This window comes from Trichosurus vulpecula, chromosome 1, assembly GCF_011100635.1.
Source record: "Trichosurus vulpecula isolate mTriVul1 chromosome 1, mTriVul1.pri, whole genome shotgun sequence".
Taxonomy (NCBI): domain Eukaryota; kingdom Metazoa; phylum Chordata; class Mammalia; order Diprotodontia; family Phalangeridae; genus Trichosurus; species Trichosurus vulpecula.
The window spans coordinates 551053271-551074615 of NC_050573.1; the positions used below are offsets into that span (position 1 = coordinate 551053271).

The 21345-nt window shown below is 39.4% G+C and overlaps 1 protein-coding gene across 1 annotated transcript in view; it reads left to right on the forward strand.

Moving 5' to 3' along the window:
- Nucleotides 1-21345, forward strand: part of PDILT (protein disulfide isomerase like, testis expressed) — a 60441-nt gene that overhangs the window by 38194 nt on the left and 902 nt on the right. Inside the window, exons 5-11 of the mRNA XM_036749244.1 lie at nucleotides 696-833; nucleotides 3125-3235; nucleotides 3323-3448; nucleotides 5592-5789; nucleotides 8415-8535; nucleotides 11135-11313; nucleotides 14193-14279. Of these exons, the coding sequence (XP_036605139.1) occupies nucleotides 696-833; nucleotides 3125-3235; nucleotides 3323-3448; nucleotides 5592-5789; nucleotides 8415-8535; nucleotides 11135-11313; nucleotides 14193-14279 (960 nt within the window). The remainder of the gene's footprint in view (nucleotides 1-695; nucleotides 834-3124; nucleotides 3236-3322; nucleotides 3449-5591; nucleotides 5790-8414; nucleotides 8536-11134; nucleotides 11314-14192; nucleotides 14280-21345) is intronic.

The following is a 21345-nucleotide window of genomic DNA, read 5'->3' on the forward strand; positions in this document are numbered from 1 at the left end:
CTCCAAGTCCAACTCTTTCTATGATGCCATATAGGTAAAATTAACTTAATTTCTCCAGGGATATTCAACAGCCTTGGAGCAGAGCAGAGGAATTGAATGGTACATGTTAACCAAGGATTGCAGTTTGGGGAGGCAACAGATTCTAGGGTAATAGCTAGAGATTCACTGAGGCAACAGACTATGGAATTAAGGCTGAATATGGAGGCAGGTGAAACTGAAATAGGGAAGGTGGACCAGAAGAAAAGGGTTGGATCTAGGTACTAGTTGTGACAGTGAATGGCAGGGTTAGTGTGAGTGAGAAAGTGGGACAATTAAAATAATGTTATGTTTGAAGAGTGAATTTAAAAGTTCAGAATCTTGAAGTTGGCGCAGCTCCAAGGGTGGGGATGGCTATTCTCCAGATACCTGAAGAGAAATAAAGGAAATCTTTGGATTCAGGGATTGAGGAACTAATCAGGTTCCTACCATGAATACTGAAGTTTCTGAGTTCAATGGTGGGGGATAGAGTGGAAAGGAAGAGTATGAGGCTGCTAATAATGTCATGGAGACTCCCTTAGTGTTTGGGTGGAAAATAACATGTAAACAATTTATTAGCTCTTAGTATAAGACACTTAGTTTCTGGTAGAATATTTCCTTTTCTGAGCTACCCTTCCCAAAATGTTTTTTTTTTAATTTTTTGGGGGTGTGGGGAATAGGATCTCCAGGATGGAACAGTGGAACTCTTCTATGAACTAGTGAAAGACTTTCCAGAAGTTCCTTTTGGGGTGACAGAAAAAAGAGATATTTGGATTCGATATGACATCACCATTGACACAATGGTAGTATTCCAACAGGTATGATTCTGAAGCTTTCTGCAATGATGTTTTTAAATTAGGAAGTTTTTAAGAGCAAAAATGAGGCCAGGGTCATGGGTTTGATCTTTATGTTGGTGAATTAGCTTCATACGTTGAAAAATTATTATCTGTACATCCTGTTGTGCCCCTGACCCTGACCATGCTCTCAGATGGTGTATGCAAACCCATCTCTGCTGCCAGGGAAACAATTGCAAATGATTAGAGTACAGATGCTGGCTTGGGAGCATCATCATAGGTAAGATGTATAGAGAAGCAAGGGAACTATGTAATTGGTTGAAGAGGCTCAGTACTATTGGTTGACAAGTCTGTTTTGTTGATTTAAGAAGACTCTTTGCCAAGTATATATAAATAATGACCCTAAACTACTGTAGATTATAGTCAACAGTAGTGGTTTAAAATGTTTTCAGAAATGACAGCCCCATTGGAATATCTGTTGTTTGCCCTTCGTTTTCAAAGAGAAACAATCTCTTGACTTGTGCATGACTTGGATTTAAGTGAGGTAATCGCACTATCTTCCAGAGTAATCAAGTCCCCTGGCAAAACAGTAAATGTTTGATAGTACCTGCTTCAGCCACCTTCACGGCCCTTGAAACAAATTGTTCTCATCCACCCATTCCTCCAGGGGAAGTCTTCACATGCTTAGGGTAGATACCCCCCTAAATCACTGTTACTTTTGAGGTGTGTTAGTTACTCTCAACTTGATTTAGCCCATCTGCAGAGACAGTTTTACCAGGGTGTGTCCAGTGCACATGCTACAGCTTCTTGGAGCCACAGGTTGAGTGCCAGGTGGACACAAAAGGTAGATGAGCATCCCTGAAACAGGTTTGGCAAGTCCTTAAACTGGAGGTCCTAGTCCTCCTTGAACATACCATATGCCTTATTAGAATAGGTATTCATCCAGTTATTGTATCACAGGGAATATTTGGAATGGAGTACAACTTTAGATGCCGTTTCCTAATCTCCCTATCTCCCCCTTATAGGGTTCAGCTTCTTATATACACCTTGTTCTACCAACCAAGGACTTAGTAGTCCTACCAAGTCCTATCAAGTTCCTTGAAGGCAGGGGACCATGTCTTAACTCATTTTTGTGTCTATCTTCTGGTACCTGACAAACCGTTCTAGATAATGCACACATGGTACTTAAACATTTGTTGGGATGAAGTGGACAAATCCAGTTCATGTAATCAACCATCAAGGAAAACTAGCTTAGGGAAATTGACCATACCTAGAACTGGCTGGTCATAAAGACCTCTATTCATATGCAGTGATGGAAATTTAAGAACCCAAAACAAATCTTGAGATGGTGGGGCAGGGGGAATATATGATTTCCCTGACTGGCCTCTAATTTGAATCCATGTCTACTAGTCACTTCAGGCATGAAAAGAAATATAAGGGAGTGAAGAGGAAAAGGAAAGAAGGTGGAAGAGAAGGACATGGGACTAAGAGAAGAACAGGATAATTTCTCTTTGGAGTCGCTCTTCACCCTCTCTTAAGCATGGACTCTTGGCCTAGAAAGAACCTTGAGAGGTCATCAAGTCAGTTTTCCTTCCCTCAGGCTGAGCTATGTCTAAATCAGGTTTCTTGACCTGAGGTCCACTGACCCCCGTAGATAGATTTCAGGGGGGAGGGCAGTCCATGAACATGGATCTAGAAAAAAAAGCATACATTTATTTTCACTAAGCTTTGGTTTTCTTTGTAATCATGGGTGTTTTATTTTGTGCATTTAAAAACTTCATTCTGAGAAGGAGTCCATAGGCTTCACCAGATTGCCTAAATGATCTGGTACTCCAAAAAAAGTTAAGAAGTCCTGATGTAGACCATTTCAAGCCATCAACAATCTATTAGGCTTTTATAGATTTCTACGTATATGTACATATATCCACCCTTAATTGTAGACTTCTTTAAGTTGGTAGGGAAAGGAAAGGGAAAAAAAATAAAGTAAAAAGTGCACAGCAGAGAACAAAAGAAAACTAACAAGGGGCAAAGAATAGCTGGGCAACTTTGAAAACAATGTGTAGTATTTATTATCCAGGTTTTCTTGAAATGGAAATTTATTGTTTTATATTGAATGCTCTCTTATGGTCTATTGTGTACATGGTAATGTTTTTCTTTTCTTTTCTTATTTTGCATTTCAGTTTAAAATAAAAAAAATTTTTTAAAAAAATCCTACACAACAAAACAATCTATTAGCCAATGAACATTTGTTGCAATCCTACTATATGCGTCATATACAGGCACTGACCAAAAATGTGTTTCTTCTCTGGTTTAAGGGAACAATCGTCCATTTCGAAGAATGCGAAGAAGATGGGCACCACTTGAGGGACCTCAGCAGAATTGTCAAATTCTTCACCATGGACTTGGTTGTAGAGTACAATATAGAGGTGAGAGTGTCAAAGTTGCAGAAATGACAGAGAGGGATGGGGTTGGTCCCAAATATATGGCTGACCCTTTTCTTTTTGATATTTCAGACCATGGACCAGATTTATGATATGCACATTAGGAATCACATGCTGCTCTTCATCTCGAAGAACTCTACGGAATTTGGTGCCTTAATTAAAGTTTTTGAGTCTGTGGCGCAGAGGTTCAAGAACAAGGTCTGTGAAAAGGACTGTTGGTCTCTTTGTGTTTGTTTACCTGAGGTCACCAAAAGTCCAAGGTTAAGCACAAGCTCTTCTGTGGGGAAGCTGTTCATCTGTCCCAAGCTATCTATTTACACAGAAAAGCCTCAATTCCATAGCTGCTGCTCATTTATGAGTAGGACAAAGAGCTACTTAGACTTCTTTCTGTAAGTACCCAAAGTATAGATTCAAAAGAAGTCCCAGTTTTCCCAGTGGTTTACACATGATTGACATGCATTTTATTCAAAATAAAAATATACCAAGTCCACATTTCTCACCTCCCATATTTTTCCCATCTGTCTCTTCCTTTTCTTCTTAACTCTTATTTTTGTACTAGTCATGTTCCTTTTCGGGGGAAAGGTTTGCCTTTTCTGCCTTCTGCTGTACCTGGTTGGTTTGGTCTAGCCTGAAAAATGGCAAGTACTACATATATTATTGTTTTAATTCTATAGATGATTTTGAGAGATTAAATGACTGTTTTGCTGGTGGAGGTGGGGGAAGAAGTAGGGAGTCTGGGTCTCCTTATCTTGCCCAGACTGAAAGTACAGTGACCATAAAGAACCTGAGCAGCATGGAAACTTTAATCACCATTTCTGACTAAGACCAGTTCACCCCTCCTGAGACAGCCTGGTATTCCTACCAGGGCCTCACTGTATTGTTGCAAGACTTAGTGTGGGTGCCTGATTGGCCTTAGCCTGACTGCAGCTCAGTACACCCAGACTAAATCTACCATCTTCAATCTCTCCAGAAGCAGGGTTACAGGAATGTACCATCATGCCACACAAAAGACTTATTTAAGATAACATACACAGTAGATTGGGAACTAGGACTGAAAGCCAGGTCTCCTGGGCAAAACTGTAACTTGAGTGTGCCAATGGGAGCTTTGTGTCAGGATATGGAAATTTAACACACACACTCCTTTGGCTGTAGCTTGCTACAAATGTCCTGGCAAAAGAGGAGAAAAAATACCATAGTACAGCATCTGCATTGTGGAGCGATTCATTTACAAGCAATTCTCAATTACCGTTGGGTAGATTATCTACTTTGAATTAGGCAGAGTAAAATTTTTACCCTGTTCTTCCCAGCAAGCAACTGGGCTGCTTCCTTAGTCACTGGTTGGTGTGTGCTTAGTGGCAATAATTTCTTAGCATACCTGTAACTAGGAATTTTTTCATTTGTTGGCAAAGGCAGACAGTGCTGGGGAAGAAGTGGGCAATGCTCACTTGGTGTGCCAACACCCAAGAGGAGGAAGCATATCTAAGGCCACCATGAGATTCCTGTGAGGCTGAAGGACTGACTATAGGGCATGAAGGAGGCTGGGGGCTGGAGATGTCTCCACCCCCCCCCCATTCTTGGATTAGTCCGTAGTTGCTAATGGTGGGGCCAAGCGAGGAGCTGGAATGTGAATTCTGTGATGGGTGTGGCAGGAGTGACTGTACCACCGGAAGATGTGGTCAGTATCTTCTGAATTATGATGTCTCAGAGCAAAGTCCCAGGAAAGGGCAAGTAACAGTCCTGAAAGTAATAGGAATAGTGAGCAGGGCCTTAGAGGAAGAGATTTATACTAATATACCCTTTCCAGGAACAATGGCAGAGTTGATTTGATCACTGTTCCAGAACTACTTGGGGAGGTATGGGGAGGAAAAGGAGAGGGAGCAGGGAGGGGGAGAAAGGGGAAGAGGAGGAGGAAAAAAAGGAAGAATAGAAGGAGAAGGGGGAAGAATAGCAGGAGAAAGAGGAAGAAATGGTTAGATTTTCTGTTGTTTTGATTTATCCGTGTCTTCCAACAGTAAGAATAATTGAGAATTTGTTGAGACAGGGCTATCAAACACAACACCTGCCAAACCAGAATAAAATGTAATTGAGAAATATTTTTAAAATAAATAAAAATACACCAAAACATAGATAACATTACCTTTTAAAACTAAGTCACTATGTGGCCTGCAGGGATCCTTATGTTTGTGTTAATGGACCTCATTTCTCGTTTCACTCTACTGGTTAAGAACCTGGGAAAAGCAATGAAGCTTGACATCATGGGATATTTGATCTAGCAAAGCTCTTCCACTTTGGCGAAGAGTTCAAAGATTATTTTTTGTTTTGTTTTGTTTTAATTTGGCAGCTTATCTTTCTCATTGTGAATACAGATGAAGTTGACAACATCCATGTTTTAGAATATTTCCAGATCACTTCCTGGGACATTCCTGGTGTCCGAATCCTAAACCTGACTAAGAATATGAGATACCGAATGCCTGCTGAGGAAATAACCTACAAAAACGTGAAAAAGTTTTGTGAGAACTTCTTGGATGGGCTTGCAAAGGTTTGAATTTGGGTTGGTTTTGCTTTCTGGGCAGGGGATCAGTAGTATAAGCTCTTAATTTTCCATAGTTCTACTGGTCAGGACCTGCCTTATGGGTGGACATAATAGATATCACCAATGAAAAAGGATGTTTCTTTGGGTCAACTTTGAGGGATGGGGGTGAAATGGGATATTGGCTTGAATTAAAAATATTCTATTTTACTGGGTGATAGGAAAAACTTGAATTTTATCTGATAATTTTAAAAAATCTTCTTCCTTTTTGTATAGATCTAGTTATTTCAATGAGTGCCTAACAATATGGGTAGGATACCTAATACCTGCCAGCTATCAGAGAGCTGCTTAATTGGCTGAGAATGAGTTTGGGGTGGTAAACTGATGAATAAGCTAGTTCCAGAGCACCCATTTAGGTGATCCAAGATCACACAGGAAGTAAATTTAGAACCAGCATCCAAACTCTGGTCTTCTTACTCTGAATTCAGGAATCCTTCCCAAACAGTAACTGCCAACTCTTCGGAAGCCATTTGTATACAATCAACTGATTTTCTAATTATAAGTAACTTGCAGTTATTCATTAAGCAAGTCCCTTTAGAACTTTGAGAAACTCCAAGGTTAAGCCAATTGGATTTGTGTATACTCAAAAGTAAGAAAATTACAACAAAATTCAGAATTTTCAGATTCAAATTGACATTTCCTCCCAATTAGTCTATATTCATGAGACTTTTCTCTATGGGTCATAGAAATCCACACTCCACTTCCCTTCCCTACCACACCCCACCCCATCCCATGTTATGTGTTATAAATACCAAGAATTCTATGGTGAGTACATCTCAGAGTATACCTCCCCTTGCCTAGATGGGGCAATGCCTAGAACCCCTGCCTGGAGTTAGGAAGACCTGTGTTCAAATGTAGCCTCAGACACTTAACAACTGTATGACCCTGGGCAAGTCACGACTTCTGTCTGCTTCCATTTCCTCAACTGTAAAGTGGGGATCATCATGGCACCTACCTTCCCAAGGTTGTTGTGAGGATCAAATGAGATAAGATTTGTAAAGTGCTTAACACAGGGCCTGACGCATAGTAGGAGCTTCATAAGTTCATGTTCTATTCTTTTCCCCACCTCCTTAATTTGTCCAGAGTAGTCCATTTATTAGGTGTTTGTAGAAAAGACTTTTCCTTTTCATTTCTCTGTCCTAATCATAACACAAAAAATTAGTGATATCTTAGAACTTTATCAGACATTTTTAGAGGCATGGGCATTGTATTTGTAGAGACATCTGCAATAAGGTGATTGTGTGTGTGTGTGTGTGTGTGTGTGTGTGTGGTGTGATTCAGCTGAAAGATGGAGAAAATGAGGAGAATCAAAGGGGTACACTTAGGGTAAGAGGGCCCTTGCCTGTACAAGAAATGTGTGTGGGGGGGGCAGGGTCCATAAAATGGCTTGGAGGTCAATTAAACCACAAAGCTTTATGGAGTGAGTATGTGCTGTGTGCTTAACCAATGGCAGATGCTGCTGGAAAATGTATGAGAATTTTTGTTTAAATACTTATAGTATGGTTAAAGAGACAAAACCAACAGCTATTAAAATCAGTCCAAGAGTCTCTCTCTCTCTCTCTCTCTCTCTCCATCTCCCTCCCTCCTCTTTCTCTCTCCCTGTCTGTCTGTCTGTCTCTGTCTCTCCTCCTCCCTCTCTATACACACATATATGTATATATATAGTCATATATATGCTCATATATATAGTCATATGTGTTCATATATATAGTCATATATGTGTTCATATATATATGGAGAGAGAGAGAGGAAGAGTATCTATCTATCTAGTTCTTCGAGGCTTGCAGAAAGCTTTGTGTAGGTTATCTCATTTAATCCTCACAACCCTGGGAGCTAGGTGCTATTATTAGATCCACTTTACAGATGAGGAAACTGAACCAGGCAGAAGATTAAGTGACTTGCCCGGGGTCACATAAGTAGTAAGGCAGGATTTGAACTCAGCACACCCTGCCTCTAAATCCAGCATTCTATACACTGTATCATTTTTCTGCCTGTTCACATGATATAGTGTGGTGTAGTATGTGGAACCATCGGTCACAGAAAATGGGAAAGTTCTGGATTCTGTGGATAAGTTCACTTACCTTGGTGGTGTACTTTCCAGGGCTGTACATGTTGATAATGAGGTTGATGCATGCACTGCCAGAGCTAGCTCAGTGGTGTAGTAAAAAGCCTATTGTGCTTGAAATCCAAAGTGACTGTGTTCATATCTCAGTTCTGTCTTGTTACCTGTCACAGCATCTCTGGATCTCATTTTCCTGTTCTGTCAAATGAGGAGGCAGGACTAGATGGCCTCCAAGGACCTTTCCAGCTGTAAAATCTATGATTTGGAGTCACCTCTGCTATCCCTTTCAGTTCCAAATCTATGACCCTAGTGGACTAGAGTCCCTTCTAGCTTCAGATCTACAATCTCATGATCTATGGTCAATCAGTAGGTTTCAGCAGGGGTCAAATATGTCATCATTTCTAGTCAGGGTGTCAAAGTCCTCATCATCCTCGTTCGTGCTGACTGGGGCCAGGTATCTGTGTGCTTTCCCACTTTAAAATCTTTTTGAGCTTTCGAATTTGTCTTTTCAGCAACAATTACCCAGTGAAAATATTCCTAAAGATTGGGACACCAAGCCTGTCAAGGTGCTTGTTGGAAAGAACTTCAAGGAGGTTGTCTTCAGCCATAAAAGGAATGCATTCGTCATGTTCTGTAAGTATTGCTCAGGAGAATGAATGCACAAGAATACAATGGCACCTAAGTATTGTCATACACGTGATTGTTGGGCCATTGTTGGAGGCAGCTCAGTGGAGAGATAGCTGGGCCTGGAGTCAGGAAGAGCTGAGTTCAAATCTAGCCTCAGACACTTACTAGCTGTAAGACCCTGGGCAAGTCACTTAACCTGTTTGTCTCAGTTTCCTACTGTAAAATGGGGATAATAGCAGCACCTACTTGTAAGGGTTGTTGTCAGATGAGATAATATTTCAGAGGTGTTTAACACAGTGCGTGGCAATAGTGGCTGCTGTATAAGTGTTTATTCCCCTTATTGCTGAAGGGATTACATCCAAACGAACACACTAATACAGCTCAGAATACCTCTTAATGGGTTACTATGCTCAAATCACTATTTCATAAATAATTAACAGTCTTTCAAGGAATAAGAGGGTATTTGTGAACGTGGAAGACCCCATGGCATGGTGGATACAGTGGACAAATGGATCCAGGAAGACCGGAGTTAAAATGTCACTTGTCACAGTAGCTAAGTGACTACGAACATAGCACTTCTAGAAATCAGAGGCATCTCCCTAAGACACATCTACCACGTTATAGATGACTTGCATTGGGGTAGGGGGAGTTCCTGTATCTTTCTGATCCCCCTTAATGCTAGCATCTTTCTCCTGAATTATCTCCAGTTTATCCAATATGTATCTTATTCATACATGGCTGTTTACACTCATTAGACTGGGAGCTCCTTAAGAGCAGGGACTAGAACAGGAACTGTGTATTTGCCTTTCTTTGTATCCCCAGCCCTTAGCACAGTGCCTGATATATAGCAGGTCCTTAATAACTGATTCAGTCATGAAAATATAATTGTCTGCATGTTGTTCCATGGGAGCCTTGATATAACACCTCAGAATTCAATGTTAGGTGTACCCAAGAGTTAATTAATGCAAGTAGCTGAAAGTGCTTGTTTTAACACCTTTTTCTTAAAAAAAAACAACATAGGCCCGTGTTATGGAGCTGGCCAGGACACTAGAACCAAGCTCTGGTGTACTGATTGGAGTTGTACAACATCACACCTTTGCCAATCTTCTATAGCCGTAGCTTTATAAAATGCCTTGAACCGCCTGTCCTGAATCCATCTGGATCTCTGAGGTTGAAATGTGAATTGGCATTTTAGGGGGTCGCTAAGGAGAATACCAGTTTCTTTTTTGAAAGTCCTTATATTATTGAGGCTCTCTACACTGGGAATTTCATACTGAGGAAATAGAAAGATTCTTGAATGCTGAGGAGTCTTTAATGGTGACAACCATAGGGCAAGGATTTCTATTCAGGGAACATTCAAAATTTCGTCACTAGAGGAGGAGGAAGAAATGGGAGGCATGTGACAATGAGATTAGCTGTCATGAAAGGCAGCGTGCATAGCAGATAGAAATCTGTCCTTGGAGCTCAGAAGAACTGGGTTCAAATCCTGCCTCTGACAAATACTGGCTATGTGAGCTTGGGCAAGTCATTTAACCTCTAAATGGCCCCTCCACCAAACCACTCTCTAAACCTGTATATGGTAGGAGTCTCCTTAACGAAGAGTTCCCGGTGAAATCATTGGTTCTGTGCCTATCCTATGTTTTATATCTAAAGCATATAGAATTATCAGGAAGGCAAAGTAAGACTGTGCCAGGGGTGAGATTCATGATACCATTATGTATATATGAAGGTGTTGTTGGGGGTGGGGGAGGAAGAGGAATGGGAAAAGAAGACATTATTGGTTGTCCATTTCACTAGTGGGTTAGATAAGGTCCAAGTGAGGAAATAATGGAAACCCATAGTCTTTCCTATGGAACATTATGGGCTCCCTCCAATCACCTTTCTGTACTAACTAGGAGTCTCAAGGTGTTAGAACGCTCTCCTGGCTCTGCTGAAAGTCGTGGTAATGATGAAAAACAAAACTAGTGTCATTTTCTTTTAAGAAAAGCTGTGGTAGAATGGGCTCCCCAGGTAGGTCCATTAGGTCCCTCTTTTTCCTGAAACCAGCAGGGAAAGCTTGCTAATGCCTTGGAGATATCTCTAAGGACAAGGAAATGGAGGTTCATGGGTAATAGGAGATGGTTAAGAAATTACATTAACTCGGAGGCCCTGGGGTTAGACCCAGTGACAGGGAAGTGAGGGAAGGAAGGCAGGGGCAAAGGAAGGATCCAGGGTGGGAAAGAACAGCAGCCACTCAATTTTCCTTCACTTCAAAACTCTCTAAAGCTTTAAGAAATGCCCTTGCCCATGCTCTAGGAAAAGATTGTGTCTTTTTTGCCATAAAGGTGTTTTGATCTTGGACTAAATACCAGGTTATAAGATAAATGGGCACTCTGACATTTCTTAATGCTGGACTTAGAAATTCTCAGGCAATTTCTTCTCAAAATGGGGTTATAAGACACTCAAGAGCAAGAAAAACATGATTTTTAAAGAATGGTGATGCTTAGGAAGAGAAATGTCAGTGACCTCATTACTGGTGAGAGAGGGGCTAACATGAGTTTTCCAAATCTTGGTTTAGTTTTTCTTCTGCCTTGACTATGTCTTTTCTATTGTCCTTGTCTTACAGATGCTCCATGGTCTTATGAATGCAAGTCTCTGCTGCCAGTATTAGAGGAGCTAGGCAAGAAATACCAGTATCACGAGTCTGTCACCATTGCAAAAATTGACATCACTGCCAATGACATTCATCAGATGTTCCTGGAAAAGTATCCATTCTTCAAATTTTTTCCAGCTAAATCTGATTTGGTGAGAAAATTTTCGGTCTTCTCTATGTTTTCATTCAAGGCTTGCCTTCTGTCATTTTTTGAGTTGTTTGATAATGATCAATGCTTCAACATTTTGATGGATCCTGGATCTCATTCTAATAATGATGGGAGTGAAGAGGAGAGGCCCTCGGGAGACTACCTCTTTCACATGGGAGGGTCGACTTCCTCTAATTTTGCCCTTTTTATGTCCTGGGTGTCACTTTTTCTTTAGTATGGGATAAGGAAGGGAATTTTAACCTGCTAGAGAGGGAGAAAGAAGGCCCAACTTTCCCCACCCACTCAAAGGCTTAAAGAGAGAGCCTCCTCCTCGACCCAACAGTACTGCATGGCTGATTCATTTTGGGATCTAGATCCAGATTCCCTTGGGTTTCTCTGCTTTGAGGGAGCTGAATAACTATGAATCAGTAACATCTCTTTAATTACTCTCAGTTACTTAGCGAGGGAAACCACCTCAGATTTGGAAAATGTTCCCTTCTCTTTCTAGGTGTCCCCAGGGAGTAACTCCTTGCTATTAATCTGCCCAAGGTCACTCAATCTCTCCCTCTCTCTCTCTCTCTCTCTCTCACACACACACACACACACACACACACACACTCTTAGTGAACCATATCTTACAGAAACTAGTCTCTTTTTGAGAAGACTTGACCAATACAAGAAGCAAATTGACTTAAAATATAATAAGAATTGAAAAACAAACTCAGTGATAGAATGATGCAAAAAATAATGAGGGAGGTAGAGGTTCACCATTGCTGATCTTTGCTATAAAGAAACAGCCATAGTTTCTTTATTTCTCTTATGTATGTTCTTATGTATGATTTAGTGGCCCCATTTCTATCTGGGTTTGACACTATTTCAAAAGAGGATCTCTGTGGTCCCTTTGAGCTCTAAATCTGAGATTCCATGGTCCTGCCTGGTTCCAAGCCCAGTGCTCCCCTCATTGAACCTGACTGCCTCTCAATTATCAGGCTTTTCCCAAGCACTTATTTTGTGCTGACACATTGCCACTGTATTTGGGTGTGGGCCAAAGAATAGTGTAGGGTCCCTTTCTCCCAGGGCCCCAGAGTTTAGCCCATGGGTGTCAAACACTCAGCAAGTGCGACCCACAGCACTCTTGAGGGCTACCAGAACCAGATGAAAATGTAACTGGGAAATATTTAACAAAATAAATAAAACATAGATGTTAATATGTGGTTTCCTAAGTCATTATGTGCCCACAGGGCTCCTTATGTGCCACTTTGTGGCCCCTGTTTCTATTTGAGTTTGACACTACTGGTTTTTCTGAGGAGACAAGACTAATACATGAAAACAGGAAACAATAAAGTGTTAAGTAGTGCTGGGTCTAGAATTCAGAAAGGGGCGAGATCAGTGTGGACTGGAGTGGTTGGAGAACATCCTTCACAAAGGAGAGACTTGGATGGGGAGTTGAAGGATGGATAAGATTTAAATGGGGGAGGGGGTGGGTGGGCCATTCCAAGCAGTTTAAAATACCAGAGCCAAGGAAAGGAAACCGAAATGAGTAGGGTGTTCAGGAAACTGACCTGACTGGAAGAGAGGCTGCTTGCTGGGAAAGACTGGGAATTAAAAGACCTTGAATGCCAGGTGGAGGCATTCAAAAATTATCCCAGAGCCAATAGCCATTTCAGGATTATAAAAACCATACAGCAGAAGAAGCATCACAATATAGAGGACTCAGGAAAGACCTGATTAAAGTCCTTATTCTGATTCTCATTAGCTCTGTGACTGTATATAAGTCATTTGACCTCCCTGAGTCTCAGTTCTCTTATCTGTAAAATGGGAATCATGATAGTTGTAGCAAATGAGAAAAGAAAAGGTATGTAAAAGACTTTGAAAGATTTCAATTGCTATCTATATATCTATATGTGTGTACACACACATACACACACACATTCATTATATATATATATATAAAATACATATCATATATACATATATATGTCCGAAATAGTCTTAGAATATTTAAAAGCTTTAGTAACCTCAGAAGTATAAATACTATAAATTTAGAAAAACATAAGTTGAAAATTTAATCATTTACATTTCTTCTACACTTATCTAGTTTTGTGAACTTAGAGTAATGAATTTTTAATTTTGACAGGGTGGAGCATGCTGTCATTATGTTCTGTGCGTGCAGCAGTTTCTGGACTATGCTTTCTTAGATCAGTGGCTAGGTTGTGGGAGCCCCCTTATTTGGCTACCTGGATCACTTAATCTATCTCCAGTAAACTTTTTCTGGTGGGGGTTGTGTCAAAATTGTCACATATGCATCAAAACCTCTTTCTCTGAATGATCTCCAGGCTCAGAAGAGAAATTCAGTCCTTTGAGTCAGTGAGTAGCAGTTGATGTTTTTTAAAAGTGTGAAAACTGACTAGAGCGATATATGCCATAGGATGGTGGTTATGTTGAAATTTAATGAAAAATGTATCAATATTTAAAAATTTTAAATAATGTTTCAAGTGATGTTTTTAAAAGTTTATAGCATTTATACTTCTGAAGTTATTAAAACTTTAAACTCCTATAACACCCCATCAGTTATTACTGTATGTGAAATCCTTGGGCCAAGGAATGTGGCATCTTGGAAAGGAAACTGGATTTGGAGTGAGAGGACAGAGTTTTAAATCCTGACGCAGCTCTTTACCAGCTGTGGTACCTTAGACGAATTGCTTAATCTTTCTGGGCCTCAGTTTTGTCTTTTGTGAGCTGAGAGCTTTCGATGAGATGATATTTAAAGCCACTTCCAACTCCAAATCTCTGTGATACTTAGGTAACCATCATTTACTTTCCTTCTGTAATTGCAAGAGAAGTTGAACCACTACCTTGTGTTTTGCTTTTCCTTTTTCCTAGGTTGTACCATATAATGGTGAATATACCCTGGATGCATTTATTGAATTTGTGGAAAAAGAAATCAAGTCTCAAATGGAATCAGAGGAGGTAAAGGCTGTCTCAACTTATCCTTAATCATTATACACAACTTAGGGTCATCAGGAACTAGGTAATTGAAAGACGAGCTGCACATTAGAATAGACCTCCAGTCAGTATGATGGTCTCTTCCTCCTTAGAATCAAGGAGAAGTTTAGGTACATTGTCTATTTTAAGGCAGGAGAATGGACTAGATAAAGATGAAAGGTGGTCTTATCCTATTCAAAGATTGTAGTGTGTGTGTGTGTGTGTGTGTGTTTGTATAGCTTTATGTGTATATGTGTGTATGTATATATGTGCATGTATGTGTGTATATGTATGTGTGTATATATGTGTGTACATATGTGTATGTGCACACATGTATATATGTATTATGTATATGTGTATATGTATGCCTGTAGACACATACATGCACATATGTACATATATTATATATATACACACACATCTATATTTATCTTTTGGCCTGACCCATTGAAAATAAAGAAAAAAACAAAGCTTGCCCAGTGATGGTCCTGAATCCAAACCTCTGTCTTTAGGTAAGGAAGAACATCGGGAGCTTTCTCATCCTCCTCTTACGAGTCCTAAATCAGATGGGAGTACCTTTTAGGCAAGCTTCTGGAGAACACTGCCAATTCTTCCCTCTCCTGGGTATTTGGGAAGAAAACTCTTGTAGTTGTCCTCCTCCTATTGAAGTCAACTAGATGACCTTCAGAGTGATAGTATGGGGCAGTGGATGGGGGGCTGGTGTTGGTGTCAGGGAGGTCTGGGTTTGAATTCTGCAGCAGAGACTTACTAGCTAAGTGACTCTGAGTATATCACATAACTTCTTTAATCCTCAGTTTCCTCATCTCTAAAATGGACATAATGATGCCTGCGGTACTCATGTCACGGGGTTATTAGAAGGCCCAGATGACATAATGTATATAAACTGCTACATTATTATCTGCTGCTGTCTTTTTTAACTTGTTTTTATTTGATATTCAATGGAGTTTAGATAGGAACGGTCTTGCTCTTTATTAAGGAGTAGGTATTGTTCTTTGATGTTTCAGTTTTAGCGCACTATTGCTCAGGAAGTTCCCTGGCAGCTAGGTGGCACAGTGAATATAGTGCCAGATCTGGAGTCAGGAAGATTCATCTTCCTGAGTTCAAATCTCACCTCAGACACTTACTAGCTGTGTGACCCTGGGCAAGTCACTTAAGTTTTCTTCAGTTTCCTCATCGGTAAAATGAACTGGAGAAGGAAATGGCAAACCACTCCAGTATCTGCCAAAAAAACCCCAAATGGGGCCACAAAGCATCAGTCATGACTAAAAAGGACTGAAGTCAGGCAGTTAAAATGTATACCTTTTGTAACTGGATAAAAGTGGTGGGCTTTGAGCTCATCTTCTGTAGGCTTGCTGAAAGTATCTTCAGGAGGACTCCAGGAGTAGATAGGACGATGGGTGTGACCTGTACTTCATCCCATGTTACAGGAATGTCTTAGCTAGAAAACAATTTTCCAGGTGGTTTTCAAAACATCTACCATTCTTACTATACATGTTTCCCTTTCTTATATTTATAGCATGTGAATAAGCCATAATTGGGCAACAGAGTCAAAGGGTTTGGTATAACCATTAAGAGCAGCATAAATGCCATGCTGCTTTTGGGAGCTTATTCAATAATTAGGGATTGATCTCAAGTTTCTCTTTATCCTCCTGAGACTCTTGGCCACACTAATTTTGTTCCTCAGCCAAAAGATTGTTTTCTTTTAAGTGATTAAAGATTCTTTATGATACAAGCTGTGAATCTTTTGTATAAAATACAGGAACATATAATTGGTTTATATTTGGAGGAGTAACTGATGTTACCTATTGGAAGGAAGGAAACTTCAAGCATTTTAAGCGCCTTCTATTTATTAAGGATCTTACAAATATTATTTCATTTAATCCTTACAGCAACTCTAGGAGATAGATGTTATCATCCTCCCCATTTTATAGTTGTGGAAACTGAAGCAGATGGTAGTTAAGTGATTTGCCAGGGCCACACAGTAAGTATCTGAAGCCAGATTTGAATTCAGGTCTTCTGAATCTAGGTCCAGCAATCTATCCATTGGGCCAGCTAGCTGCCTTTTGGATGCAAATGTATGATGGCTTCTCTTAAGAAAGAGTGGAATTGGGGCATCTAGGTGAGTAGAGCACCGGCCCTGGAGTCAGGAGGACCTGAGTTCAAATCCAGACACTTGACACACTTACTAGCTGTGTGACCTTGGGCAAGTCACTTAACCCCAATTGCCCTGCCTTCCCCTCTCAAAAAACATACCCACCCCACCCCCCCCAAAAAAGAAAGAGTGGAATCAGACTTGCATCTGAGAAAAAGTTGGCAGAATGCTTTGCTTGTAATTCTTGCTCTGCTTTGGAACATTTGAAGCAATAATTATTTATCTTACCCACACCTAGCACTGTCCAGTTTTGCAGAGAAGCTAGAATTTCAGTCACCTCTCTTGACCTGACTCATCTGTCCTTCATTTTATTAATGGCACTCAAACTTTTGCGTTTGGGCCCAACTCATGTTTTGGTTGTGTTGGACTTCTGACACCCATTTGGGTGACCTGAAGTTTTCCTCCTTCAGAGGTTCTGTATCTCCTTTGATTTAATTGCTCTCAAGCTTCTGTAATATGGGCTTAAATTACAGAGAATTTTTTGTGCTGCTTTGACTCCTTATATCACCTTCACCTTTTGACTCTTGATTTCAATGGCTGATTAAAGGAATCTAAAATTTCCAATATTCTTTTGATTTCTTGATTCCATTTTGCAGTTTTCTTTTTTGTTAACTTTAACTGGGAAAAATGGCTTTCAAGTTTTGTACTATATATTTCAGCTGGATATTGCTATAACCTTCCTATGACTTTTCACAGGGCTCCAATAGTTTCTCAAGTCACTTCTCCCATGAGTGTGTTTCAATCAGTTAGTCAGGGTTAAGCATTTGCTATATTAAGCATAAAATACTGGCCAGGAGCTGTGTTAGACTCTGGCGTTACATAGACATAGACAAAACACATACATAAACAAAAATTAAATAGTTCCTACCTTCAGGGAAAAATAAATTAATGCAAAGCAAATTTCTTGGGGAAAGATATGAATATCTAGACAGATGAGGAAAAGCTTCGTGTAACCTTAGCTCATCAGTCTAGTGCAACGCTGAACATACACAAACAAATAAACAACTGAAGGAAGGTGGGGAACCACAATGAGCTCAGGACAACATGGAAGCTAGCAGGAGCAGAAAGAGGAGTCATCCCAGGGAAGTGGCATGGGAGCAGATAAACACAAACTGGCTAAGCTTTGGAAAGATAAGCATAAAGAAGGGATTAGAATACAAACTAATAAGCAGGGTCTTGGTGGGCTTGGTGAAGAGGGAAGGAACAATGAAATAGGAACAGTTCATTTCAATTATAGATTATTATTATTGATCATAAGCTTTCTCTTATCCATCCCCTTTTCTCTAAAAAGGGAGCAGGAAGAAAAGAAGAAAAAGTATAAGATGAAGGGAAATGTACAATGAACAATCATAGGGAATAGGGAAAATGAATAATATGAATTCACTCATAAAATAAAAAAGTAGTGAAATAAAATTAGATGAATTCAACAATATGCTGTTTATAAAAATACGCATGAAACCTAAAGATTCACAAAGAATTAAAATGAGGGGTTGAAAGAGAATTTTTAATGCTTCAGGTGTATTGAAGCTTAAAGATACAGATAATTAAATAATATCAGTACTTAGTGTATATGCACCAAATGGCATAACACCCAAATACTTGAAAGATGGTTAACTGAATTATGGGAGAAAGACAACAAAACTTTAATAATTGGGTACTTCAGTGTGCACCTTTGAGAAAAAGCTTAACAAAAAGATAAATAAGAAAGAAGTTAATGACATGTAGAATTTTATAAAAATTTGATGTGATAGATTTCTGTGGATTTTTCAATAGGAATAGAAAATACATGTATCTCAGTTGTGTATGGCAACTTGATTGAAACTAACCATTTTCTAGGACACAAAACCTTATAAACAAATGTGGAAAAGCAGAAATAATAAACATTTATTTTACTGACCATAATTTAATACAATTGTAATGAATAAAGGTTGACCATAATTTAATACAATTGTAATGAATAAAGGTTATTTGAAGAAAAGATTCAAAGGCAAAGGGAGACTAAATAATTTAACTCTGGAGAATTGGTGGATGAAAGAACAAATAATAGAGAGAATAGATAACTTTATTAAAGAAAATGACAAGAAACATCATGTGAAAGTTTTGGGGATGCAGTCAAAGCAATTTTTAAGGGAAAAATGTATATCTCTAAATGCTTTCAACAAAAGAAAGAAAAGTTCAAAGAATTGGAACAACCAAAAAAAATAGAAAAGTTACAAATCAAAGAAATCCACCAAATACAAAAATAGAAATTTTGAAAATAAAAAATAAGCAAACAAAATTGTTAATAAACATAAAGTACAATGACTGCTAAATAAACCTGGGGTTATTTTTTTAAAGTAAATAAGTCATTAGGTAATATAGAGAAATATATAGAGAAATATAGAGAAAACCAAATTGATAAAATAAAAAAGGCATATTCATAGATGAAAGTGAAATGACGGACATTATTAGGAACTATTTTACCTAATTGTATGCCAACAAAACTGCTGACAAATGAAGCAGAGTAATATTTACAAAAATGTGAATTACCCACATTCACAGTACAATAATCTGGTCTCCAAGAAAGAAATTGAAGAAGACTTCCCCACCAAAAAAAAACTCCCAAAGAGTCAGGGAAAGCAACCTGAATTCACCTCCAAGTGAATTCTGTCAAATACTAAAAGAATAGTTATTTCTAATATTACATAAATTCTTTGCAAAAATAGAGAAAGAATATCTTACTAAGTTCTTTCTGTGAGACAAATATCTATCCCTGACCTAAATCAGGGATAGATAAAGCAGAAAAAGAAAAGTATAGACCAAAACTTAGATGCAAATATATTGAATAAAATGTCAGCAAAGTAGTTATATTAACAAAATTACATACTATGACAATGTTGGATTTATGCCAGGAATAAAGGGTTGATTCAATATTTGTCTGGGCTTTGAAGGAGTTATTACATCATTGTCTTCATCATCATCATCATCACCATTACTATCGTCATCACCTTTCCTGCCACACCAAGTTATGTTATTGAAGTAGTTGCAGCTACAGAGATAAACTATTCCGGGTGGTAGACTTGCAACAGTGGAGAGGAATGGAGGATGTTTGAGGTCAAGAGACAAAGTAGACAGAAGAGGAACAATATGCCTTCCACTAGGAAATCAGATGAGACATTTTTGCTCTAATAGGATTTGAAAAGGGGCCATAGAACCCTCAGTTACCCCTGAAGGACTTAATAGTCTGTATCAGTAAGGCAATAATAACAACATAGATGTTAATTGTCAGAATGCCTCTGTGGTTCTGTATCACAAAGTATATAAGACTCTCCACATAGAAGGTAGAAGAAGTAAACCATTTATTCAGACACCATATTCCATAAGCCATCTACCCAATCTGTCACAGCAGTGAAGCATTCAATATATAATATCACAACCGGGAGCCTCACCATCACAAAACCTCTCCTACCCCTTACTGGGGTCTTCCCCAAAACAAACTCACAGTACCCCTAAGTCATAGTCTGTTCAGCTCTAATTATCATGACGGTATAATTACCATGAGCAGCCATAACTGTTTTCTCTCTCTCTCTCTCTGTCTCTCTCTCTGTCTCTCTCTCTGTCTCTCTCTCTGTCTCTCTCTCCTCCCACCACATGTGACTTAGTCTTCCTGTGATGTAAGCAGGTCACATGGCCTATTAATGGGTGGGAAAGATCTTCAAATCTAAATTGCCACTACATAGTCCCGTCAAACTCACCTCTGCCTTCTTCAGGGAAGTTCTCATGATTAATTTATTTCATGGGATGAAGATTAGGAAAGAGAGAACCTTGTTTCTTTAGAATTCATAGAAATACAGACTGAGAGCTGAAAGAGACCTAAGAGATTGTCTAACTCAACCCCATTGTTTTACAGAGAGGAAATTGAGGACCAGATAGAGGGAAAGCTTTTCCCACAGTCAAACAAGATAGTGAAGAGAAGAGGCTAGATTTGAGCACAGATCCTCTGATCTCAAATTTAGTGAGCTTTCTATCATCGTCTTTCTCTGCATATATCCTGCTTTTTCAAACTCTTTCCTCTGCTTGATAGAGAGTTGAGTAAGACACAGTCGCTGCTATCTCTACTGTTTGAGTTAGGACATAGTTCTTGACTCAGGAAACCTCGCTACATAAAAGGATCCAAGCATTAGCATCTTTAAGATGTCCCTATCCCAGGACAGCTTCCCTCTCAACACTCCTGGGGGCTTTGATTTGACTCTCTGGGAGATGAGCACCCTTCTCTTGATTCAGCTGCATCTGTGGTTAGACCGACCTCTGAGCCAGCTGTAAGTCAATCCCTAATGTCCTTTGCTTTGCTCTCCCCCCCACCACATTTTAGCATTTTAGCTGTAGGTGAAAGGATTTCCTTATTCTGACTCTGAGCGGGGCTTCCAAGAATAGAGTCTTCATGTTACATCTTTATAAAGACACAATTAGATAAGCATGTAATGTGGACTTATCTATAAGAATGAACCCATAAAAGTCTTTGAAATTTGCTTTGATTGTCCTCCTGCCTCCATTTTCTAAGCTTTCTTCCTATTCCCTGGCCTTGCCCCTTGGTATCCTGAATGCCTCACTGTAATACTCCACTCAGGTTTGTCCACATAAACGCACCCAAATTATTCCACTAAACCTGGAGGCAAAAGACCCGGGTCTGAGTTCTGACACTGCCATATACTGTCCGTGGACCTTGGGTAAGTCATCCCTCTAAACCTTAGTTTTCTTATTAGCCAAGCAGGGACAAAAATCCTACTATATACACCCATCACAGAGTTGTTGTGAGGAGCAAATAAAATAGGGTATTTCATCTTTGTAAAAGCTTTGCAAAGGGAATGATTCTTATAAATAAGAGTTGGAGGAGGAGGA